This window comes from Saccopteryx leptura, chromosome 4, assembly GCF_036850995.1.
Source record: "Saccopteryx leptura isolate mSacLep1 chromosome 4, mSacLep1_pri_phased_curated, whole genome shotgun sequence".
In the NCBI taxonomy this organism is placed as follows: Eukaryota; Metazoa; Chordata; class Mammalia; order Chiroptera; family Emballonuridae; genus Saccopteryx; species Saccopteryx leptura.
Genome location: NC_089506.1, coordinates 6,662,624 through 6,689,092, shown reverse-complemented (window position 1 = coordinate 6,689,092; position 26,469 = coordinate 6,662,624). Strand labels below are relative to the sequence as shown.

Genomic DNA, 26,469 nt, shown 5'->3' with positions numbered 1-26,469 from the left:
AAAAATGTCCTATTGATTGACACGCAGGATAACATTATTTTCACAAAGCAGATTACCTTATGACTCAAGACAATATATAGAGTTCATTTGAAACCTGACGTTTCGTGACCAGAGGCCTTTCCCTTCTCTTTTCTCAAGCAGTTTGTGGGAGAGTGAACTATTTGGGCAGATGTCACATTTGCGGTCCCAGAAAGAGAGAGGCTACTATTCACTGAGCGCCAGCCGCGCCTGCACCCAGAGCCGAGCAGAACGCGCTCAGTCCTGCAAAACCTCTGAGGAATAGGCGTTCTTTGTCTCAGTTTCGGAACAGAAATGGGACCATCAGTGGGTCACGAGGATGTGCAGAGCCGGCACAGGCGCCGTTTGAACCTGCTGACGGAACCGGAGCCCCGTGGGCAGCCCACGCTGACCTCGCGGAGCCAGGGGCGCGGCCCAGAGACCGGGCGTGCAGAAAGTCATCCCGCTATTCGCTCCCTAGGCCTGCTGAGTACGGAGCTAGTTGGTTTGCATCCTCCGGGTCTACTCTACAGAAGTAGTTTAGTGTTGTAATTAAGAGCACGGGCTTCAGAGCCAGACCGCCTGGCCTCTAATCCCAGCTCGGCTGTACGTGAACCGTTCCCTGGAGCAGGCCACCGGTTCTTTCTCTCCCGCAGTCCCCACGTCTGTAACATGGGGATAACTGTAGCGTGTGAACAGTGCTGAGTGGACAGAAAAGCTAAGAGCTGTGACGGGCTTGCGATGTGCTCTGGCCCCGTTCGGAAACCTGTCAGGTGCACTCCCGTGCTGCTTACCCGTCTGCAGAGTCGGGGAACCTGGGTGGATAATGTTTCTGTACTGTACTGGCTAGCATCACGTTGTTTTTGTGCAATGTTGTGTATTTCTCAGAGAATGCTTCGTTTGCTTTTGTCTGGAGCCCATTTCTCCCACCTGTCGAGGGGCTTTCCTTGATGAAGCCTGTCTGGTGAGGACGTTGGTGGCATCCAATGTGAGCCAGTGTCTAAAACACTTAGCACAGCATCTGACACTCGGTCCAGTCACCTTAAGAAGCCACTGGTCAAGTATTGATACATGCATTTTGTATTTGAGGCAAAAGAAGAAAGAGCAGCCTTGCCTAAAATCGGGTAATGGGTGAATATCCTTTCGCACACCGTGGAGTCCCTGACAGAGAGGGCTTGTTAGTAAAGAAGTAAATCACCATCAGAGCGCTGTTTTCCCTGAGGCTACTGGTCCCCTCCCTTTTCTGCCGGATTGCAGGTATGTGGCCGTGCTGGTGACCGCACGGGTTCCCCAGTAAGGGGCTCGGTGAGCTCTGTGTTTTGAGAGAGGAGAAACATCCTTTTTTTGTTGTTGTTGACAAAAGGCATTTTAGATTTCACAGCACAGATTTAGACAATGTTGCATCCCCTCATCTCTAGACCATCCCGAGAAGGCTGGTTGTCACCACCTGCTTCTCTCACCCTGGTCTATGTACTGTTCTTGTTTTATATATGTCAATATTCACCTCCTTTAGTGAATGTAATAAAAAATTAGCATAATGTTAACACCACAATGCAAACAACTCGGAAAGGCTGAGTGGCCCCCGGACAGGTCTACCCCAATAGCAGTGTTTTATAATGGAAAGTGTAATAGCTTTGGAGCCACCCAACTTGTGTCTCAACCCTGATTATACTCCAGGAGAGAAGGAGGGAGCAAGGGGGAGGGAGAAAAAGAGAGAATGGGTGCAGGCATCAGGAAGTATTCTAGGGTGTTCTCAGCCTCAGGGTACAGACTGATAGCAAATAGATTTGGTGGTTGAATACAACAAGCCACTTAAAAAAAAAAAAGACAACTTTGACTTCAACATGATTTGAAAATGTTCCACCTACAAATGTTATGTTGTACTACATAAAACAATTACAAAAGGTCCAATTTGGACAGAAAGCATAACATTTATAACCACTGTTGATTGTTCCAGCCTCTCTTTCATTGTTTTCCTTCCTGTCTAATGTGATGATTATTTCATATTAGAGATTTTTAGATATACATTTATTATGATGGGCATGGATAGTGTCCAAGCATCCTGTATAATGACAGCACAAACTAAAGAAGCCCCCCGGACACTGTTTTATCCTTGCGCACATCAGAACCTGATATTATCTGTTTGTATGTATTGATCTACTTGTTTCCATTGAACTTACCCCAGAAGTTAGATTTGTATCTGGAAGAACGTAACACTCAATATATAGTTAATAAATTAATGAATGAAAGATTATCCCTGGGAAAGATTCCCTTGGACATCTTATATTTTAAGATATTTTTTTCATTTAAATTTACTTTTAATTTATAATGCAATTTGTATTGACAATTCTATATGGTCAGGATTTACGCAGGATACACAATAAGAAGTGCTTAGAGAAAACTGCCGGTTTATACTAGCTATTCTTTAGCTACACATGTGAAGACTGTTACACAAGGGTCCCATTTAAATACATTGTTTATATCACTTATTTGTAAGACCTGGTTAGTGAACACTTGTTAGCTTTTTGCTCATTGAGTCACTTTCTGTAATGGAAACAACAAAATTCTGAGAGCTCACGTTTAAATTTTGCTTCATCATGGCTGCCAGACTTGAGCAAATTTATTCGCTTGTATAAATCTCAGCCTTGTGGCCTGTAAATGGGGACATCACTTATTTTCAGGATTATAAATAATCAGTGAGCTAAAACAAGCAAACAAACAAACAAAAAACGTGTCTAGCAGGCAGTGAATGCCACACAATATTTGTTAAATATTACTGATTAAGAGAAGTTAAACCCAGTCCCTGTAAAGCGGAGGACTTCAGCATACGTCTGTCCTGGGTCTCACTTCATCGGCCGTGAGGGAGAAACAGGTGTGACTTGTGGGATCTGCTCTCAATGACGGCCGAGGGAATGTGCACTGAGCCGTCTTCCACGCTGAAATATTAAACATGAAAAATGGATGGTTTGGCAAATGTGAGCTGTAGACAAATGATATTGAAATTCAGGCAGTGGGATGGAGGGAGGAAATAAATCAGTTCTCCCTTAATATTAGCAATATCAAATCCTACAAACAGCCTCGCATTTCAGCTAGGACGACTGCCAGGGGGTGTTTATCGGCGACTTGAGCGTACTGCAGAAACCCACGAAGCCCAGTTGCAAACTGATGGATGGTGTGATGGCTGCACAGCCGGATGGAGCCAGGCCGCGCTCTCTGGGGCGAATTTGAACCTCACTGTGTGCACAGGCGGCAGAGGAGCTGTTAGGATGGAGGACATTGGCTTCGTTCGCAGACTTGAGTGTGTCTCTCTTTCTGGAGCCCTGATCTGTTATCCAAATAGGCCCTGTGTTGTTACCAATAAAACTTTCTCGGGGGAATGTTTCCTGACTGTTACTGGTACGTGCAGGACTTGAGCATATTTGTATTGTCTTTGATTAATAGAGACTAGATCACCGTCCAAGTTCTCTGGCTCAAGACTGACGAACCCCTGACATATCTTTAGATATTCAGCTTCCCCCCCCCCAAAAAAAAGAGCAAAGCATCACATCACGCACCCCATGGTACATGGGGAAGGAAGCACCTTTGATCTGGCCGCCTGTTCCTCCCACTCTCCAGCCATTAGTGCCCAAGTATGGGCAGAGGGCAACTGCAAGAATGAGAGACACTGTCAATCCGTGAAGGGTTCCCTTTTGTGAGATGAGAAGTGTTTCTATGTTACCTGAGATGATCTCTGGGAATGTTAGAGCAGGCTTTCATCTACTTCTTTTCGCCTATAAAGGACTTGCAGTGGAATATATAAGCAAAAAGATCAACATGCTTATTATAAAGCTGAGAGGGCTTGAGTCTTATTTTTCCTCATCATTTCTCTGTGCACCATGTTGTGTAATCAGCTTTTTCAGGGGATTTTTTTCTATCATCTGTGTCGGCGTGAACATTCAAAGCAAGACTTAAACCCAGCATTTCAGGAATCAGAACTTCTGACAAGCTGTAGCTTTGCCTGACACGTGTTTTCTCTGTCCCTCCGGTGTTCCTTCCCTCTCTCTCTCCCTCTCCTTCCTCCTCCTCCTCTTCCTTCTTCTTCTTCTCTCTCTCTCTGTTCTTATTTATTTTTATAGGCTTGTCATTTGCAATATCTAATGTGGTATGTAAGGTTAGGCTTCACTGAGATTTCTAAATTGTTAAACTTTAGTTCAAAGGAATGTAGAAAAATAATTTATTTTTCAACTGAGGTATAAACTGTGTCCATTGTCATTCAGGTAACACTGAGGCTTTCTTCAGGGCTCTAGCTGGTTAGAATGTTAGGCTCAGTTGGTTAGAATGTCGTTCCAATACCCCAAGATTGCAAGTTCAATCCCGGTCAGGACATATGTGAGAATCAACCTATGAATGCATACGTAAGTGGAAAAACAAATCAGTGTTTCTCTCTCTCTCTCTCTCTCCCTCCTCTTCTTTCTCTAAAATAAATCAATAAATTTTAAACATTTTTTAAAAGACTTTATTCATAAATAAGACATGCTACCCTGAACCGCCTTAGGACTATGTTAAATGCTGAGTGAGTTATCTTTTGTGGGTGGGTGAGTGTAGAAATAGAACAACCAAAATTCAAATCGCAGTTCCCTCATTCACCAGCTGTGCTGCTTTGAGGAAGGTGTTCAGCCTTTGAAAGTGAGGTCAACCTATGCCTTCTAAGAAAAGCGACAAAACTGTCCCCACTGTCAGAACAACAGAGGAGGCTCGCTGTCCTTGCTGTGGGCTCATGTCACACCCTGAGCTTTTCTCCCTTCCTAATTGTCACGTGTCCACAGAATTGTGGGTTTTGACCTGGCTTGTGCTATTAGTCTGGAAACATCATTATAAAAAGCATTTTTCTCTTTTGCTTACAGCAAGTTCTTATGCACGTAAAAATGCTGAATAAATATTTGAACAATAACAAATAAAAAAAATTAGGGGTAGTGAGATGTAAGTTTATCAAGACTCGGAAAGACTACAAGGCAGTCTTTGAATCAACTTTGTATAAAGTTGTATAACTCCCAAGAATGCTACCCAACTGTCATAATTTAAAATATTCGAGTGTTTGTGGTGATTTTAATTTTCTTTGAGAAAATTTTATGGAAATCAATTTATGATCTAAAGCAGCAGTAAAATGTTTTTTTTTCTTTTTCAAAATGTAGGTACAAGCTATCTAAGACATTTTTTTTCTTTTTATTATTTTTCTTTGTTTTTTTTTTTCAGAGAGAGGGATAGACAGGGACAGACAGACAGGTACGAAGAGATGAGAAGCATCAATCATTAGTTTCTTGTTGCACATTGTGACACCTTAGTTGTTCATTGACTGCTTTCTCATATGTGCCTTGACCGCGGGCCTTCAGCAGACCGAGTAACCCCTTACTCGAGCCAGCGACCTTGAGTCCAAGCTGGTGAGCTTTATCTCAAACCAAATGAGCCTGCGCTCAAGCTGGCGACCTCAGGGTCTCGAACCTGGGTCCTCGGCATCCCAGTCCGACGTTCTATCCACTGTGCCACCGCCTGGTCAGGTGACGTTTTCTTTTTGAGATAGTCTTAGATCTGTGTCTGAAATATTTGAGGAGAAAGCAGTTTTTGAGCAGTGTTGATGTCTGTTTGTCTGTGTACTGTATACTGGTTTCATGTAATCATGTTTCCCCACATCCTTTGTTCTACGCCTGACCCAAGGACCTTGACCATTTTTACCATTTCTCATAGTTGATACTGTATTTGAGATGATCAATTTGTTATTTAACCTGTAACTCTGTTTTCTTACCTGTATTTTGAACATTCTATGACATTATAATTCTATACTAGAGGAATATGAAGATATTTCCTTGGTTTATTTATTTACTATTATTTTTTATTTTGTTAAGAGGAGGAAAGGCAGAAACAGACTCCCACACGTACCCTTACCAGATCCATCCGGCAAGCCCACTAAGGGGCGATGCTCTGCCCATCTGGGGCCCGAGCTCCATATCAACTGGAGCCATTTTTCAGGGCCTGAGGCAGAGGCCATGGAGCCATCCATTCTCAGGGCCTGGTGACAACTCACTCCAACTGAGCCATGGCTGCGGGAGGGGAGGAGAAGAGGGAGAGGGAGAGAGAGAGAGAGAGAGAGAGAGAGAGAGAGAGAAATAAGAGGGGGAGGGGTGGAGAAGCAGATGGGTGCTTCCCTTGTGTGCCCTGGCCAGGCATCGAACCTGGGACTGAGACTTCCACATGCCAGGCCGACGCTCTACCGCTGAGCCAACCAGCCAGGGCTTCCTTGGTTATAATAAAATGTCTATACAGAAAAGATGAAGTTTCAAGAAAGAACCAACTTTGAATTAAGGTGAATTAGGAGAAATGAGAAGGACTTACAATGGGTTAAAAGGATAGTGAATAATGTGTCTTCTAGCTAATGCAGGAAACGAGGAATATATTTATATTATAAATATTTCTTAGACAATATTTGAATGGGAAATTGTAATTAACATTTACTATCAGTAGTTTAAGCTACCTGTTGAACTCATCCCATATTTTAGAGGAGTGACTAACAGTGGCGAGAGGGGAAAGTGCAATGTGATGTAACGAAAAGAATGCCATTGAAAGAATGGTATCTTGTCGCCTCGACTTACACGTCTTACAGGAGATCTACAATGGAAGCGTTGTCAGATCTTAAGGTTCGTAGAGTATACCTTAGAATTAATAAAGTTCGCCTTTCAATAACATCAGCCATTCTTCTTCTCTCACTAGTTTTCAGATACCAGGTTGTTTCAAATATTTTTAGTTCAAATAAGATAGAGACGTTAAAATACAATTCTAAGAATCACAATCAGCCCCCAACAATTCAACTGTCCTCAAGCGGGGAGGGAACGGGGAATCCATGTGTCAAGGGACAGTTTCCCTGTGGGGAGATGAGATGTTCTGGGGATGGAGGGGGAGGGCGACCGTCGCCGAACAGTGTGACCGTACTTCAAGCCACAGGACTGTGCACTTACACATGATGAAAAGGGAGATACATTTTGTGTCGTGTGTATTTTACCACAATCATAAAATGAATGTCCTCTCTGACAGGTGATTGGCATGGGAAACCGCCTGGGCACATTTCTCTTCTCCGGTCGCCCCGGCTGGGGTTGGCTGTGGGTCTCTGTATATTTCAACATCTGTGTACGTTGCTGTTGTCTTCTGTTGCTAACAGTTTTGCATGGAAAGGTCTATTTTAAACAGAAAGTGGATCATTAGGGGAATTTGTTGCTCTGCTGCGATTTCCCTGAGGAAAAGAAGTCATTGTCAGTTTTCATTCATCTTGGCCAATGGGTATTTCTTTCCTTTCCTTTCCTTTCCTTTCCTTTCCTTTCCTTTCCTTTCCTTTCCTTTCCTTTCCTTTCCTTTCCTTTCCTTTCCTTTCCTTTCCTTTCCTTTCCTTTCCTTTCCTTTCCTTTCCTTTCCTTTCCTTTCCTTTCCTTTCCTTTCCTTTCCTTTCCTTTCCTTTCCTTTCCTTTCCTTTCCTTTCCTTTCCTTTCCTTTCCTTTCCTTTCCCTTTTCCGTTTTCCTTTCATGTGCATGGTGGAGAGAAGGCTCTGGCCTGGGGCTGACATTCAAAGATGCTGAGACAGTCACGGCGGAATCAAGCGGGCAGGAAGGCAACCTTCCTGTCCAGAGAATTAGACAAGGAAGACACCGCTGACGTGGGTTCTGAGATGGACTTGGTCCTTTCTTTCTGGCCCCATCCCTGAGTTTCCCCAAGCCTCAGTTTTTCTGATGTAAAATGGAAGAAAATAGTACTTCCCCTTCCCTTTTTATTTGTACAAATGGGTTAATGCCTGTGAACGTGCATTGCAGATTGGAAAGTGGCATTGTTTAGACTTCCTTCACCATCAATGGTTTGTCTCACTGATGACTTCTGTCGTGTAAATGAATGAAACATAGTGATAGGAAGGGGTCAGCCCAGGGCAGAGGAAGCTGGACGCTGGGTGTCCAGCTCTCCGATTTCCCCCTGGCTTCCTTCCCGCCGTCCCAGCCCGAGCAGGTGGACTTCTCACTAACCGCTGAGCACAGATTTGAATCTATTCAGAAGGCAGGGGTTTTCAATTCATTTAAATTATATTTACCTGTGGGTTCAGCTCACTTGACTGGAGAAAAATAAAAGCCAATGATTATAGAATTAAGAAGACTAAACACTCTTCCATGAGAGCTCATGAGAAAGAAAATGGAAAGTTGTACAGGAATTCTTCTTCTAAAGAGTTGCTTTTGTGATGAGTTGAGGGTGGTGTGTAACATGTTGTTGACCCACTTTTTAAAAATGCTTGTGAAATATATTCTATAATGTAACAAACATGTGCTGTAGACAGGATGTGAATTACTTCTGACTAAAAGGTAAGGAACACAGGTGTGTGTGTGTGTGTGTGTGTGTGTGTTTCTCTTGGTGCCTGCTTAGACATGGAGACAGAGACAGGGATTCTTCTGCCTTTAGATTCTAGGAAAGGCTTAGGCCCCTCGAAAGAGACACTGTTTATTTTCTCACCCCCCCCCCCTCTCTTGGGCAGAGCTCAGACGCTGGGTCGGGCCCCGTCCCTCTGTGAAGCTGAAGAACAGATGCTAATTCCTTGCCAGACCGCGGCCTCAGGATTTGCATTCCAAATCAGACTGCAGACTCCCGTTGTAAATTGCTCAGCCCTTGTTCCTTACCTAGAATTTCTTTTTTCTCATTCCCCAGTAATGACCCTTGAGACAATCCTCTTTCAGGTCCTTCCTATTTAAAAATCAGCGGTTTGGGTGGGCTACAATCAGAACAATAAATTACGAAGACATCAATACAGTCTTGAATGTAATGTTGGTGATTTTTCTCCCTTTTCTTGAAGAGTCTCAGGCCCTGATGGAAAATAATGACTCACAACACGTCTTTCGGGCTTAAAGGTTTATAGTCATTCTTTCGAAAACCATATACTTCTATATCTTTTTAAATCGGAAAGGTGTGAAGCTTACAAATCCTCTCTTAATAATAACAACGTTTTACGGATTAAACCCTGAAATGGTAGAGTTACATGCTTTTTTTTCTTTTATGGCACTTTTAAATCAAACCAACTAGATGCTTAGGAGAAGAAAGGAGAGGGCATTTCTGCAAGGTGTCTGACTGGGTGCCCAGCATCCACTGCAGCATAAAGAAGGGACGGACGTCGGTCTGGGCTTTCCCACTCTGGTGGCGAAGGGGGGAGTCCTGGGTGGTGGTCCGCCTCACGTAGGAGGACACCCCTCCATCTGTCCACAGCCCAGCCAGTTCCCACTGGAAAGCCCGGATTTCGATACACACCTCCATCTCTTTCCCCCATTTTACATGCAAAGCGAGGCTGATGAATCATAGCGTCGTTGCGACCGGGCTGCAGACCAGACGGACGTCCCCCCCCAAAATCCTCGGGCTGTTTGCTTGAATACCTGCTCACCGTGCCTGCCACACAATGGGCAGCTCTGAGAAGAGAAATTGATCATCTTCACGGGAGAGTAATTTGAATGAAATTACACTTGACAGCCGGTCTCCCAGCACACAAGGGGCGCGCAGGAGCCTCAGCTGAGCTCCGAGGACTTGCCCCAGCCTCTGCCTCTGGATCCTCCCAGGGAGGGCAAGTCACCAGCTTGCCCAGCCTCTAATTGAGCTCTCGATTAATTCCGTGCACCAGACCCTGCCGAAGAAAGGTAGCCATGGAGGAGAATATGGAAGAGGGACAGACACAAAAAGGTACTGGGCTTTTTATTTGCAACCAGGTCATTATTCTGCTGGCTCCCTGTTTGTTTTAGGCACTTGGCAGCGGGGCTAATGAATGTCTCTCCCTCAGAAGGCATTTTTTTGCTTGTTTGTTTGCTTGTTTGTTTCTCCTCTCGCCTGTTCCTCACTTGCAGTGCCGTCTGGCCAGGAATGTGGTCATTATTTGCACGCCTTTCAGATAGAAGTCAGGTATTAGCAATCGGGGCATTGCGGTCGCTTCGCCAAGTGTTCCTTGGACCCGTCTTTGTTAACCTTTATTTCTTTTACGTTTGCATGCTGGTCGAGCCGGGTTAAGGGATTCCTGGTGTGAGCACAACACAGTATCTGGAGCTAGTCGTAGTTAAAAACCTGATGATGTAACCGTCAATGATCCCTTTGAAAGGACATCTCATAGAACAAAGACCAAGACTGTATATATGACATTTTGGTTGAGGCACCTCTTTAATAAAATATATATATATATTTAGCAGTTTAAATATAGATGAACCAAGGATTCATCAATTTTTAGAGTGTGGACTGATGTGAGGTTTTCTTTCCTCTAAAGCTGGCTGCCACTGGTTTCTGAGGACTGTGTGTCAAGGATATTATTGTCTGATGCATTTTTAAGCCTGAGTAGATGTATCGGTCTATATAAGTTAAAGTGCAATTGTCATTTTTTGTGAGTTAAAAAAATGGCAAAATATTGGCAATTTCAAGTGATTCCAACTCTCGAATTTTTGTTTGTGTCAGGCAGTGGCTTTGAGGAGATGGTCGCTTTCTCCCCGGAAGGACCGGTGTTTGTGCTGTCTGTGCGCAGGCTTATGTAATGGTACAGGGAACGCTCTCATGTTCTTAGAATGAAGCAGCACCACAGGTGATAAACGCGACAGGAAGGCAACGTGTAAGAGTGGTATTGAAGAGGTTCAGCTCTCACATTTGATTTTGAATCTTTATAAATGCATTATTTCAGAAAATGTTATATTTTGCATGATAAAATAGTTGGGAAACAGTACAGTTTTTTCATTATTCTGAGCCACTCAGCTTTGCTGGGTTACACACACACACACACACACACACACACACACACACACACATGCATAATCAGAACCCAGGACATTAAATACATGAAGGTTTAATAGAAACCAGAGAGGGAGGTGATAAATAAGCCAATGTCTACATTTCAGTCATTAGCATACTTGTTCATGACAATCTGTAATGGAAACAAAATAATCTGCATTTCGTGTGATCTATTTGTTAAATTAAAAGAAACTCAGCGACCTTTATTATAGGAACAAATAGCTTAAGTGTTCATCAGTGATTTGAAACGGCAAATATTCACGGTAATTTCCATATCCTTAACCGGCATCTTCACCGACTGCTTTACTTTGGGAATAAAAGAGCTTGTTTTAATATCTTTTTTTATAGCACATAATGAGATTGCTTTTTGGCTAGTCAACTTCTTCAAAGAGAGAGAAACTGATACATTTTAAAGAGAGAAACGATATTCATTACCCTAAATAAAAACCTTGAGATAAATCATGGATTGCGGTAACAGGTTGAATGTGTTTGAGCAAAGCTGGGTAGAGGCAGGAATGAAGAAAAAATGATGTAATTAGTTGTGATGTGGTTGTTTTTTTTTTCCCTCGGGGAACATTGAAAACCCCTCCTCCTGGGGGTGGAGACAGCAATGCTGTGATGGGGAAGATTCTGTCGCAGTGGATCACTAAAGATGTGCATATTTACATCAGGAACAGCAGCGGAAAACAATTATTTTTAATTAAAGGAAAAGCTGTACAATGATCTATACGTGTATGATGATACGCAGGGTTGGACAAACATAGGTTGACAGGTACAAGAACACAAAACACAGAGTTTATAGTCTTGTATTTTTCTTTATTAATTATTGTGTTATTCTCCATATGAATAGTTGTAAACCTACTTTGGCCCTGGCTCATACAGCTAAAAGACCTATGATTAAGCTTTTTTTTTTTCATAACTGAGAAAAAGATGGTTTAACTGTCTTCGCTCCTGGTCTCCTATACCTCTCGGCTCTGCCTGTGACACCTTATCTACCTAAGTTTGTTGTTAGAAAGTTGTATCTGGATATTAATGCTCTCTCTACCTGTTGGGGAGGAGACAGTGTGCCATTAGATGGGACCTAAGTTGGAGGAGCCACTTGACAAGGAGGGAAAAATCACTAGAGGTTTGCTGAGAGTTTGGGGGCACAGATATAACGACCCATCTGCTTTAAAGGGGGGGGCAGCTTTGCATCAGCTCATCTCTTGTTTTTCTCAAATTGCGTAGGATTGTCTTAAGTAAAAATTCAGGTTAACACCCATTTTCTTCCACTGGAGAGATGCTTTCCTTTCCCCTTTTGCAATCTAAACCTGTTCTTCCCTCTTGCTAACCAGAAGGACTTACATTCCCGAAGGTGTTGACTCGCGTCCCCTTCCATGTTCAACCGGAATGTAAAATGGAAGCTGGCAGCTGCATACACAGACTTGAAAATATATAGCCAACACTTTAGAACTTTAAAGACTCTTTCGTAAGACATACATTTCTCTTCCTAATGATGTCTCCCTTCCTCGTTTAATCTGTAAAAGGCAATTGATAGCCGTCCTAATGTTTACCCTACGTGACGTGTGTTCAGCCCGGGAGAGAGCATAATTCAACAGTGTGGATGACTTCACCAGCTACTCCGCTCAGTGGGCCCAGGCCCTGGTGTGACACGGAGCTGGGGTCACTCCTCTCTTTCCCCCCTTCATTTCCGCCACCCCTCCCCAGAGGTGAGGATCTCGTTGTGCTGTGTAGCAGTCTAGTCTTTAAGAAGCATGTATTTTTGGTGAAAACATGTCCTGTACATGAAAGCCAATTACTTCGTCTGTGTTCAACCAAAGCAACAGTGTTCTGGTTTGGAGGGAAAGAGAAAAGGAAAAAGAAAAGCAGCCGTTTTGAGCGTGGCCCTGACATATGACCATCATAAACCTACCGTGGCTGTCATCAAAAGCTGAGTGAGATACATGGTCACTAAAGCATGACAAGAAGGACTTCAGTTGCCATAGAGAGGTTGGGCAAAGTGCAGAGAGGGATTTTTTACAAGTATTGAAAAGGTGTATATTTATGACTTGGAGAAATACAATTATGTCTGGTACATTCTGCCCATTCCTACAGGACAAAATGAAAATGATTTAAGGGTGGCTGATCATTAGTGGATCAGTGAATGCATGTTCTAGTTACTGGGGAAGTGGGTGACAGTTGTAGATAACCTCAAGGAAAGAATGACTGAATTAGGAGGAGATCACAGAGGTAAGCTGATGAAACAACAATAAAAGAAGTGTAAAATTGTATAGGGGTAAACAAGAAAAAAAAATGAACAAAAAGAACTAGCAAATTGGAATCTTCATCCATTGGCTAAACTTTCAAATAGCCAGACACCTCACTGACTTAATTTTTGAACGTGACCATGTTTTGCAAAGCCTCAGAATTACATGTTACGTGTGGAAAAGTTTGATCAGCTCAAAAAGATAATGGCCAAGGTGTCACTCCTGATGTTTTTCTAGTATGATGAACAACAGCATATGAGCTCATGCTTTCAACGTCTCATGCTCAACAGTCAATGCCTGACCTGTCCTCCAACACCATTCCCCAAGAGAATTGATCCTTGGTGGCTCTTTTTTTCTAGAGAAAGTAGAAGATCAAACTTGATATGAATAAGACCAGCTTCTTCAATTCAACACTCATAATATGGCCACTGTTTCATGGTCATTATTCCTCCTTAGACCAATGCCACTAATATATGTGTCATGTCAGCAGACCCTTAACTTATCAAAACCAGCAAGAATGTCTAGATGGAAGAATATTCCATCTTAATGTCTGTCTATTTCATAATTGACAATACTATACACTTACTTTCGATATCCTATCATAATTTTATACTTTATATTATATACATATATCACTATAAAGGAGTCTATTCACAGAAGCTTATGTATCATATTTATGGGCGGACAGAAAGTCTGTTTGAAACTTTTTTTGACTAGAGTTATTTCTGCCTTGAAAGAGGGTTTTGGCGCCCACCCCTTCCTAGACATCATCCCTGAGGAAGAGGCACTAATCCGTGGAAAGGGGGGCAGCTGTGGTTCTATGACTCCAGATGGTATTGGTCAATCTAAACGGTCCAGTGATTCTAGTGCCAGACTGTGGCCCTTAGGCCCTAAGGTCTTTACATAAATTAGCTCATTGGCTTTTCACACTGACTTTAAGTGGGACTAATATAGAGGCAGCTAAAAATCAAATAGGTTAATTAACTTGACCAAAATCCTGTGGTAACATGTGGTAGAAACAAGGTTCCATGCAGTCAGATTGAGAACAGGGTCTGACTTTTAGCTATGCCCTGGGCCTCACTGGGCATCCGTAATAGCTTGCCTGCCACACTCCCTTCTCTATGGCTGTGCTCCATCCACAAACGTCTACTGCACTGATCAGCTATACTCCGTAACTCATGGCTGTCTTCTCTCTTTTTTTATATATATATATATTTTTTATTTTTTATTTATTCATTTTAGAGAGGAGAGGGAGAGACAGAGAGAGAGAGAGGAGAGACAGAGTGAGAGAAGGTGGGGAGGAGCTGGAAAACATCAACTCCCATATGTGCCTTGACCAGGCAAGCCCAGGGTTTCGCACCGGCGACCTCAGCATTTCCAGGTTGACGCTTTATCCACTGCGCCACCACAGGTCAGACATGGCTGTCTTCTCTATCACCAGCTCTGGCTTTTTTGGCCAGATGTGCACAGCTTGACCAACAGCAGCTAATCCCTAAGTGTGCCTATAATCTATGGACCTATAAATCTTGACTTGGAAAAGATGAGCTGGGTCAGGGGGACTCTGACCTTGAGAATTGGGGAGAGCTGGTTCTTGGCAGCCCTGACCATCTCCTTATCCCTCCCTATGTCTTTGTAGTGACTCTGCTGCCCATCTCAGGTCATCTGAGTGAATCTGTGTCCTATGCAATTAAAAGACTTCCAATGAAAGACCTTTAAATGTCCAGATGCTTTTAAGAGTCTTACGTAAAGAAGCTTAATGTTAAGAAGTTTTCTCCACATTTAACCTGCTAAGGGGCAACTGAACCAATGTACACTTATGGACTTAAGTTTCAACTTGACACTACTCTTTAACACAAAAGCTAGGTGATTCCTAGACTTGACTGATTAGTTCACCCTAAAACCACTACCTTCAAGTAAGTAAGAACTGGTAGTAAAATATGCATTTTGAGAACCATTGCAAAGAAATAGAAAAACCAGAAGGAGTCACAGTGTCTTCTTTATTAACAGAATTAGAAACTTCAATAGTGTGCCATTGAAATCCATAGACCAGCGGCTAGGAAACTAACAGTATCCAAAACCTTTGAACAATCATTAAAATGGAAGAATTAGCCTCTTTTTGCTTCTTGGATGTTGGCTAGTCGCAGGCCCATGAAAAGGGCAATTTGTCTTGTTTGCCTAGCTCCACGTGGGAAATTTCATCTCAACATGGGAAATTTCATCTCAACAACTACTGTTGGCTGCCATCTCAGCATCTGGACAACACATCTGGAAGAAACAGAGATGCTGATTTCATAAAGCACTTAGGAGAAACCGATGCTATAATTTGACAGCTGTGCTTTTAGTAGCATTTAATGCTGGAGTCTAAGAAGTTAATTTTATATTGTTATCCAGTGTAGTTCTAAGACACCTGTCAATGTGGAAAACTGGGTATATTTTTCATATGAAATTTAATAGAAAGTTCCAGAATTTCTGCATTGTTCTAGTTATTATGACTTCTGTGGTTCAGATATAATGATTTAGAATTTGGTCATCATATACTGTAATTGGATTAGTTGTTGATTATGTTTTTTATACCTTTGGTGCTATTTGTCTCAGAAATCCAAAATGCTTAATACACATGTTCTACCATCTTGTTAGGATAAAAGATATATGTAAGATTTTTTAAAACAATGTTATTAAAATGAGTGTATTCACCTTTTAGAATGAAAGTGCTTGATATAGTTGCTTCAGTAACTGCTTGTATTGAAATTTAATCTTAAACATTTAAGGAGACTAAGTGAGAAGTTCAGTGCTGAAGACTGAGATATCGATGCTGAATGTACTTAGAGTGGTGATTACAAGATGGTTATTAAGACTTGATTATTCTTTAGTTAATCCAAAAGGCAATGGCACACATGGGATTCATAAAGTGTAGGCCGTAACGTCTTGTTTGATGATTTTGGCTTCCATTTCCCTCTATGCATACACCCCTCCTCCTCATGCAACGTTTTTGACAATTTTCTCTTTCTTACACCAAGGGCAGACTCCTTGGCTCAGTCTCAACACCTTTTGGATAGCATCCATACTAACAGGTGGCACAGCTGTGGATTAGCTGACATTATAAAAATAATTCATGTTTCCCCATGTGTTCTCTGTTCACATGTGACCATTGTCTCAGACGTTCTTAATATAAAACTTCCTTCTTTGTGAGAATAAAAGAAAGAAACAGAAGACAACTCATTTGTTTCTCTTAAATTATGAGTGGGAAATTTAACTTGGGTCACAAAGGAAACTCAGTAGCTCACCGAGGTTTGTTTATGGAGCTCACTGGGGAATTCAGTTCCACTGGGAGAAGATCTGACGGCAGAGGGAAAGGAGGAGGGGTGTCCACTTTCAAAGGATGCATGTTAACAACAGGAGAACCTTGTTGCTGTGGGCAAGCAGAATAATTTCCAAAAGAGAATAAGGGAGAAAGGAAGAAGGAAGGAAGGAAGGAATGAAGGAAGGAAGGAAGGAAGGAAGGAAGGAAGGAAGGAAGGAAGGAAGGAAGGAAGGAAGGAAGGAAGGAAGGAAAAGAAAGGAAGGAAGGAAGGAAGGAAGGAAGGAAGGAAGGAAGGAAGGAAGGAAAGAAAAGGAAGGAAGGAAGGAAGGAAGGAAGGAAGGAAGGAAGGAAGGAAGGAAGGAAAGAAGGAAGGAAAGGAAGAAAAGGAAGGAAGGAAGGAAGGAAGGAAGGAAGGAAGGAAGGAAGGAAGGAAGGAAGGAAGGAAGGAAGGAAGAACATTTTTGACACATAGTTTAAATGGCTTCATGTTTTGGGACTTAAATTTCTATTGTATGAGAAATAAGAATCTTTTAGTATACCTGACTCTACAAAAGAACACATTGATGCCATCAGTCTTGGGAACATAAAACATATTGTTCACAATGCTTCCACTCATGGCACACGCATACTTTTTCTTTATTTTGAAGTAAAAATGAAGCCAATTTTTTAACATTTTTTGCTTAATTATTATTTTCTGCTAATTTATAATAGAAATTTCAATGATTTGGAAAATAATTTCTGTTATTTTAATGCAATTTATCTCCCCCCATGAGAAAAATTTTTTTTTTGTTTGTTTTTTTTAATGAATGAATTAGCTTATCTTTTTTTTTTTTTTTGGTCTTTTTCTGAAGTGAGAAGTAGGGAGGCAGAAACAGACTCCTGCATGGGCCCAACCAGGATCCACCCGGGATGTCCACTAAGGAGCATTGCTCTGCCCGTCTGGGCTGTTGCGCCGTTGCAACCAGAGCCATTCCAGCACCTGAGGTGGAGGCCATGGAGCCATCCTCAGCACCCGGGCCACCTTTGCTCCAACGGAGCCTTGGCTGCGGGAAGGGAAGAGAGAGACAGAGAGGAAGGAGAGGGGGAGGGGTGGAGAAGCAGATGGGCGCTTCTCCTGTGTGCCCTGACTGGGAATTGAACCCAGGACTTCCACACACCAGGCCAATGCTCTACCACTGAACTGACCAGCCAGGGCCTAGCTTTTCTTTCTTAATAAAATAAAATCTGTAAAAAAAATTTTATAATTGTTTATATTTTTTATTGTTATTTGATGAGAAAAAGTTCTAGTAAATAATTTAAATAAGAAATAGTAATTGGTCAAAAATTTCCCCCCAAGCTTAGCCATTTCTGTTCCATTATCAAGATGCCTCTCCACATCACCTCTCTTGTACTAGTGGAAAACAATTCTCACTTTTAATCGTCTGTGCCATATCAATTTTGCACTTCAATTTAGTGATTGCACACCTGAAGCATAGCTAACTGCCTTTACTAACATGATTTATTTTTCATGGAAAAATAGTAAATACACAGTGGGCCAAAAGGAGATTTGCCATTGTGAGTATGTGAAACACAGTTTATTCTTGTACTAGTATTTGTTACTTATTGTATTGTTTTCCATATGAACAACTATAAACCTACTTTTGCCCCACCTGGTATAATGGCTTAATACTTAAAAATTCAGACACTGTCTTAAGCATTTCCTACTGAGTATCTAGTGTCATGTATGTTCAATTAATAGATATGAATTATAGTTTTCTTATACATTTCAAATTTTCTTTAGCTTTATGGAAACACTATTTAGTCAATGGCTGTTAGGAACTCAATCTATGGGCAACTAAAAAAAACTTCACACTATTATTCAGAAACACAGAGGATTTTAACTTAATGAAAGTAAATAATCTTCATTTCAGTTCTGAGAAAAAAATATGTGCCTGGTTAAAAAATAATTTTTTTCCCATAATAATAACATTCAAATTGTGGAATTCTAGACTTAAATTTCTTTTCAGGATAGTAAAGAATTGTATTTATTTTCAATAAAACACCTTTAAAATATTTTGCAACGTAGAATTAAGTTTTAAAATATAAGGTTGAACATTTTTTGATCAACAGAAGTCTTAGATATGACATTGACTATGGTATGTCCATTAAAAACAATCTTAAGCTTTGGAAAGTTCTATCTGAAGTAGTGCCCACATGTCACCAATTTCAGACTTAGGTAATGGTTTTGTTATACTGCAAAGATTTTAAGGATGGGTTGTCATCAGATTTTTTCAATTTCTCACCCTTTGACAGTAAAAGGTGACGTTGAATTCTTCTCATACAATAATCGAACTTACATCATTTACCTGTCTCTACTCAACCGTCCACAACAGAGAGTTGTGATTAAGTCATAAGATCTAGGATTCAGAAACTATACACTCACATTTTTCCACAACCCTTCAACATCAGTGCAGCCAGCTGGGCCTGTGGTCAGCCGGCCGGGCCTGTGGTCAGCTGGTCGGGCCTGTGGTCAGCCGCCACGCCGAGTGGCCAGCTACCTTGCGGGCTCCCCGGTCCCACGGCATCTACTGCCTCCCTGGCTCTCCCCACATCCACACACTCTCTGTGTAACTTAATCTGCATTCTTCAATCCTAGGTTTTCAAAACCCATTTTTTTCTTTACAGTTAGTTTTCTCTACCATTATCTTTGAGTTTGGTGGATTGAATGTGAGTGTTAGTCAAAAAAGTGAGCTGTAAAAGGGCCATCCCAGTATCTGCAATGTGACAGGAGGTCGGAGCATTCGCATCCCTTCTCGGTGTCCCCTTCCCTGTCCTCGGAACACATTGTGACTGTTTAAAAAAATAGCTAAGCAACTTTTCTGGTGGCGGAGGATCAGAATTGAAAAATAAAGAATGCTAAGGGTTTAATCCCTCTTTTGAATGGTTGCCCAGTTCTTTTTTAAAGTGTTTGTTGAGTGTTTACTCTATGGAACCTCCTGCTGTTTAGTTTTTAACTTATATGTCATGTCCCATCTCCCCTCTCAAAGTATAAATCCCTTGCGGGTTTGGATTCTGTCTTTTGTTCTTGGCCCCAACCTGCCGAGTGTTCTGAGCATAGTTATATCTGATGGTAACAATGACCACAACAATGACGGTACTGGTGGTGGTCATTGTCACCAATGACATGGAGGAGAGGATGATGACAGAGACTAGGAGGAGGCAGGAAGAAAGAGGGAGAAGGAGAGGAAGAGGAAAGAGATGAGGTCCGTCACACAGGCTAAAAGACAGATGGAAAACCCTTTTCCAAGTAAAGACAGATCCTTCCAGAGCAGTTAAACCTACCGTATTTCTCCATGTATAAGACACACCATTTAAATAAATAATTGAGGTTCTGAAAATTTGGTGCATCTTATACAGTGGTTGTAGATTTCTTTTACTTGCATTTCCCACTTGAGGAGTTGTATGCATTTTATGATGAATAAAACTTGAGTTCAATAACTTTATGGAATACATTTTTTTTTCAAATTTTGGGCCTCAAATTTAAGGTGCGCCTTATACGTGGGAGCGTCTTTTACATGGGGGAATACGGTAACTTAGAAAATGCTGCCATTACTCCATTCTAGGTTATTAGATTTGAATTGAAAAAATACATTTTTAAATTTTTTTGACTTGAAATATAGTCAGTAGTTTGATAGCAGTCTTCATGACAATGTTTAGCTGTCTGTTTTTATTACTACAGTGCCCACGTATTTTTACTTTACACTTCTAACAATTGAAGGAAATCCATTGAACTGTCAAGTTCAGCAGATGGTTGCTGGAAGTTAGGGAGTGATAGCTTTCAACACTGTACAGGATGATGGTAAAGAGAAGGTAGCACGGTGGCTTAGAGATGTACTGACACTGAGTTTGGTGTGTTCCTTAGTAAGTGTTGTTCAAATAAAACAATACTGTAGAAGAAATAACTGTTTAAAATTATTGAGGACAGTTTAGTAAGATAAGACCTTTTGGAGGCTATACTGAATCAGTAAGTTTTCAAGATTATAAACTAAAAGAACAGCTTGTCCCTGAAAGCACATTTTCTTTTTACCTTCGTTTATGCTTTTGGTTTCATATTTTTATCAGAATCTAGTCTTTAACAGCTGCCTGATTTTGCTTCTGTGTTCAAAGCACAGCATGAAAACGAGGCATTTGCACTAGCCAGCAGCATGTGAGGAGTGTGAGTGCACATCACACTGCAGTTAGCTGTATTGATTTTTTTGGTATACCAATTATTAATTTATGCTTTGGGATAAACATGTGATACCATTACTTGGTGAAATTGTGAGTGAGTTCTTCCTAACCGTCTAAAATAATGTCATGCTTTATTTATCAATGATATGGCCAAGCCAAAAAGTATACCCTTGAGAAAAGATCATTTTATTTACTTGTTTGAATATCATTTTTGTGATTTATTGCAACACTAGATAAAAATTTAACCATCGTAGAGGTGGCAAGCCCATTGCTGACATGGGTCTGTACATCACAAAAGAAGGAAAGGAACGACTGATATATGGTCCACATGGGTCCCCATAATGATGTTTGGTAAGAACTTCCGTATATCAAGTGTGGTCACCATTTTTATATGAATATTGAGAATAGTTTACCCATTGTTTCTTATAAATTGGAAGGAAACTTTGTTACAGTTGTGGTATTATAATGTCTGGACTCAACTCTAGTACTTTTTTTCCTTTTAATTCATCAATGATGCAAAAGCAACATCATCATAACCTCGTGGTGCTGAGGTCTCTCTGGGCAGCTGGATTCTCCATGACTCTCTCTGCACAAAGCGTTGCATTAATACTGAAAGGACAGAATACCTTTTTTTGTACCTAATATGTTCTATCACAACATGCCAGATCCACAGGCCACTCTGCTCTGCCTGCTGCGGGTTCCTGACCATTTCCTCCTATGTCCTCACATATGTTCATTTCATGTCAGCCCTTAGGTATTTATAGGAAGTTTTAAAATGTCTATGGGGTGATTTGTGACTTTTTTGGCTATATTATGGATGTATTAGGTTGAACTATGTCAAATTGCTAATATTTGCTAATATTAGGCTATTTTGACCCACAGAAATGGCACTTAAATATATCTATATGATCATTATGCTACATTTATGAACATTTTTCATGCGTGCATGATTCCTATGTAGGAAATAGAGAGATAATATATGATATGATGTTTTAAGATTTACATACTATGGTTACATGAGCATAGTAAGCTTATCAGACAGTCTTTCTCCAAAATTTTTGTGAACTAATTAATTTGTTGTGTTATTTTCCTTTTTTAACAAAATTTGGCAAAATGTTTGGAGACTTTGTTATTTGGTTCATTAAAATATAATGCTAAAGTTAAGATTTTTTTTAATTTTTGATGTCATGTAAGTTTGGTACTTTGGGGGCTTGTTGGGGATAGTGTGGATTAGAGTCTACAACTTGCTCTGCCTGTCTAAGTAAACACCATGCCTATCTTCTCAGGAGGGGAATATCTGCTTGGTTTTCCCTTGGGTAAAATACCGCTCCAGAAGTCATTTCCACACACGGGGTATGACTCAATGGAATCTTACCTTCCACAAGTTGGCAACGCCATTCCGTCATGAGTGGGGTTTTTTAAATATATATATGTCGTCTGAGATAAGTTAACAAGGCTTTTTGTGGTCCTGGGACGACAAAGAATTATATACCATTTTAATACTGAATGGAGCTCAGACAGTAACTTGAATTGTTCTTATCTCTTTTGTTATTTTGAAGTTTTAATATACAAGAAACAACAGACTTCACTAAGTGGGTCTTACGATCTATGTTTAAAAACACGATGAAGAAGACGTCAGGTTTCGGAGTGGACAGGCCTTCAGGACAGGACGGGGGGACAGTGCAGTGCCCTGTGTTTTATGTAGATGCACAGTTTTATCTGCAAATGTCTAAGTGTGGGTGTGAGAAAAAGTGGGACGGATGGGACGGAATTGGGCCTACCTGATCATGCTACAGGATGGGCTATATTGTTTCAGTTTTGGCCCAAAGAGGACAGAGAGACCTATCCTGAACTAGATGATTTCCATTCAGCACAATTTATATGGCATTTACCTTATGGAAAATGGACTTAACCATGGCTAGTGTATATTGATAAGGTAAAGCAGTTTATTTATTTAGTAAACCAGACTTTCAGGCATGTTTAATTTGATTTTTTTGTTATATTTTGTATCTGTTTTTAGCTATTTATGTTTTCATTGTGTGAAATCCAAATAAGATTTCTCTTTAATCTCTGGGATAATGTTTCATCATCCATGTGTTCTCAGGGTCATATTATTTAAAACAAAAAATTCTAATTTTTTTTTTAAAGTTTATTATCTAAAATCCATCTCATTTAAGAGACTATAGCAAGTTAAATGAAACAATAACTAAACTGAAAATATATTTGAATCATGTTCTTTCCAAAAGGTTTTGAATTATGCTTTTTTGACACAGGGCTTTTTTGTTTGTTTTTGAAAATATGTTGTATTGTTTCAGGTGAATTTAAATAGAAGTCTTTGGAGGTGTCTGTTCTCCCTCAGCCCACTTCCTCACTACAACATTTAAATTTGTTCTTTGGTACATAAAAATGTCAATATTATCCCTTCACATTTTTCCTATGCTGCTCAACAAAATTAGGGAACATGTCAAAATGAATATGAAGCGATAAAATATCCCCAATAATTGTGAACAGTAACATATTGCACTATTAGTCTATCGTATAAGTAGAGATTCCAGCACTGTTCTCAGTTGATTCTCAGATTTGTAGGAATTTCTAGCAGCAGAGGGAGAGAAGGAGACCAAGACCATCAGCTGGGTCTGTTGTTTAGGAAGAGGTCACTGAATTTCAGAGTCAGAAGTGATAGAAATGGATACGTCTTTTAGCCAAAGCGGAAATGATATATGTTTGAGAAGAGGGCGGATGTGTGTGTGTGCGGGTGAGCATGAGTGTGACTGTGAGTGGCTGCAGCTCCCCGGGACAGTGTGGGCTCTGCCCGGACCTCCCGGGGGGGACTGGTCCCAGCGGAACTGTTCAGAAGGCATGAGTGTGAAAGAATAATGCTGTTTCTCGTTTTCCAAAGGAAAAAGAAAAAAAGAGATGTTACTACACACCAGGCCACTGAATTCTTTGAACTCTGCTCAAAACTAGCCTCTGGCAAGGATTTCCAATTTCCATCACAGTCTTTTATGCGAAATTCAGCTGAGGATTTGCCAGACAAAAAAACTGAATACCTCTTTTGGAGTGGTGTAAAAATACATCTTGTATTTCCCTTGGTAAAATTGCTTTCCCGAGGAAATCCACTGTCTTCTAAGGAAAAAAATGTAGGTCACAAGGAGAAAATAATCCTTCCATGCCAACTGTGAGCTAGCTGCATTTGCTCCGATAAAGAATTGGCTCGGGTTGAAGAGATTAATTGAAATGACACATGTGAGAAGAAGCACAAACAACACTTACCTGTCTGTGACTGTTAATAACAGAGTTCAAAGTTCTTCCCTTCCCCCTACCAGAAGTAATTACAAAGCGGTTTTTGTGTTGTTGGCATATTTGTGGTAAGGCGGTGTTGGGTGGATTTGCGAAGATGACAGAAACTCACCACATGGCTCCTTGTTAAACCCAAGCTGTGCTCCTTGTGCTCTTTTGTTCCGTAAGCGCTTCTGTTTGCTAGTGAGCTGCAGCCACAAATGTCATGAACAGACTCGTAGCCACCTTAACACAGGGGACTCGAGCGCTGTCAAGATACCTGGTTTCCGGGTAATCTTCCTGTCAAGGGCGAACAACTGAGCCTTGAGCCTTCTTAAAAATTATTGAATGGCATAACGATACCCTTCGCGAGAAGAGAAGTGATGATTTGGCCTTAAGTTGTTAGAAATGAGTAACTTGGAAGAGGAGAGTGGTTAGTAATTGTACTCTGGAATGGATGTGGTATTTCGTGCCTTTGGAGTTTACACATCTTTGTAAGTTACTTGGGTGTGTAGTACATCAAAGTCTACAAGGGTCATCCTCACATGTTAGCTTACTGGGGTGTCACCTATGTGGGACGTGTTAAAACAGATTACTGCCCTTTCTCCCCCTACCTCAAGTTTCTGATTGACTAAATCTGAGGTAGGGTCCAGGAACCTACATGTCAAACACTTTCCCAAGAAACACTGTCATTGTGAATCCTGGGACCACACAAGGAGAGCTAGCGGTAGTATTGTAGATGATTGCCACCAGATGAAACTCACGGTGAATTTCCAGCTGAGATGTATAATTTATATATCAAAATAAGGATGTTATGAATGTGAAATTCCAAAACCTGAGAGAAAAAAACATAGAGATGACAGTCATTTAAAATGAGAACTTTCTAGATAATGACTCAAAAACACTTTGCTTTTGAAAAATTGAAAGGGTTTTTTGAAATCTGTGATCATGTGCATAAGCTCTTGATTACTTCAAAGAGTGTTGTGAATGTGCAATGATATCCAGCCTTTTCTCGGTCTCCACCGTGGGTTGGTTCCGGGATCCCCTCGGGACACCAAAACCTGCGGATGCTCAAGTCTCTTCTGTGAAATGGCATAGTATCTGCTGCATACATCCTACACACATCCTCCCGTATATTTCAGATCGTCTCTAGATTACTTATAATACCTAATACAATGTGAATGCTGTATAAACGGCTGTTGTTCTGTATTGTTTAGGGAATAATGACAAGAAAATAAATCTGTAGATGTTCAGTGCAGATGCAACCATCTTCGGCCTGAATACACAGTATACGTCAGCACAATGTAACATTTTTTATTTCTCAAGTGTTTTTGATTGGCTGTTGGTTGAATCTGTAGATGCAGAACTGTGGATACAGAGGGCCGACTATACTATCTTCCAGCTGTTTGGTAGATGTAGAAATTATAACCTTGGGATGATGGCAGGAAATTCACTGAGATAAGAAACTTATAGTTTCTGACAATGCTAACGCATGTAACAAAGCAGTTATCATATATTCAGTACAGCTAGTGCTCCACTTATGAGCACAATTGGTTTCGACAGACCAGTTGTAACACGATTTGGTCGTAAGTTAAGTAGGCTATATGTACAGTACAGTGAAATGATGTTATAAAAAAATCTTTAAGTAGTATTTTTTCATAATTTTCTTTCATTATTGTTAAATGTCATAATTTTCTTTGTTCATTTTATGCCATTTGTATCATCTCTAGACCATTTTGTTTCTTATTTTTACATTCATCAGGTTTAAGTAAAACACTACATTACCAGTACAACTGGTTTAATATTTGCAAAACATACAAAATTACAAAACACAGGTGCATACAAAAATACAAAATACAGGTGTAAAAAATACCATAGGAAACATTTTCCCAATTGCAAAACATATCAAAATATATAAACATGTACGAAACATTTTATTGGCTGCTGGTCCTTGGCTGCGGATCGTTGATGTCGTCATCTGAGACAGAAGTTGGGGTTACCGGAGTTGGTTTTTTCATAAACATGTGCGATTATATTCACTTTCTTTCCTCCTTCGTACTTGTTCATTGATTGCTTTCTCATATGTGCCTTGACCAGGGGGTTACAGCAGAGCGAGTGGCCCCTTGCTCAAGCCAGTGACCTTGGGCTCAAACCAGCGACCATGGGGTCATGTCTATGATCCCATGCTCAAGCCAGCGCCCATGCACTCAAGCTGGTGAACCCATGCTCAAGTCGGATGAGCCCGCGCTCATTTTTGTGTGGAGATTGATGGCCTTTCTTTCCTTCTTGGCAGGCTGAGGCGTAGACAAAGACAATTTCCTCTTGGTAGACATCTTGGGAGGGATTTGAAGAAAAATATCCAAGACACAAAACACAAATTGCTGTACCGAGTCTGGGAGAACAGTTGAAATGGTGCACATGGAGATGGTAGTGCTGCCGGAAGCTGGTCCTCACTGTGGTACACCCAGCCGGGCAACGCTTGTGCTGCCAGACGCGGAGCAGTCGTGGCTAGTGATAGCGGTGTAAAGTCAAATGGTCGTAAGTTGCATAGGTCATTAGTCGATCAATATCTGTATACACAGGAGATCAATTTTGTGGGGGGAGGGTACAAACATTGATCACATATCACACTT

The 26,469-nt window shown here is 41.0% G+C and overlaps 1 protein-coding gene across 2 annotated transcripts in view; it reads left to right on the top strand.

Annotated features, from left to right (window-relative positions):
* GPM6A (glycoprotein M6A) overlaps nucleotides 1-26,469 on the top strand; it is a 239,831-nt gene that overhangs the window by 102,646 nt on the left and 110,716 nt on the right. Inside the window, exon 1 of one of the 2 annotated variants that reach the window (XM_066380100.1) lies at nucleotides 9,177-9,718. The exons of the other annotated variant lie outside the window; for it this stretch is intronic. Within the exon in view, the coding sequence (XP_066236197.1) occupies nucleotides 9,682-9,718 (37 nt within the window). The 5' untranslated portion in view covers nucleotides 9,177-9,681. Of the gene's footprint in view, nucleotides 1-9,176; nucleotides 9,719-26,469 lie in introns of those variants that run through there. 2 annotated transcript variants of the gene reach the window in all.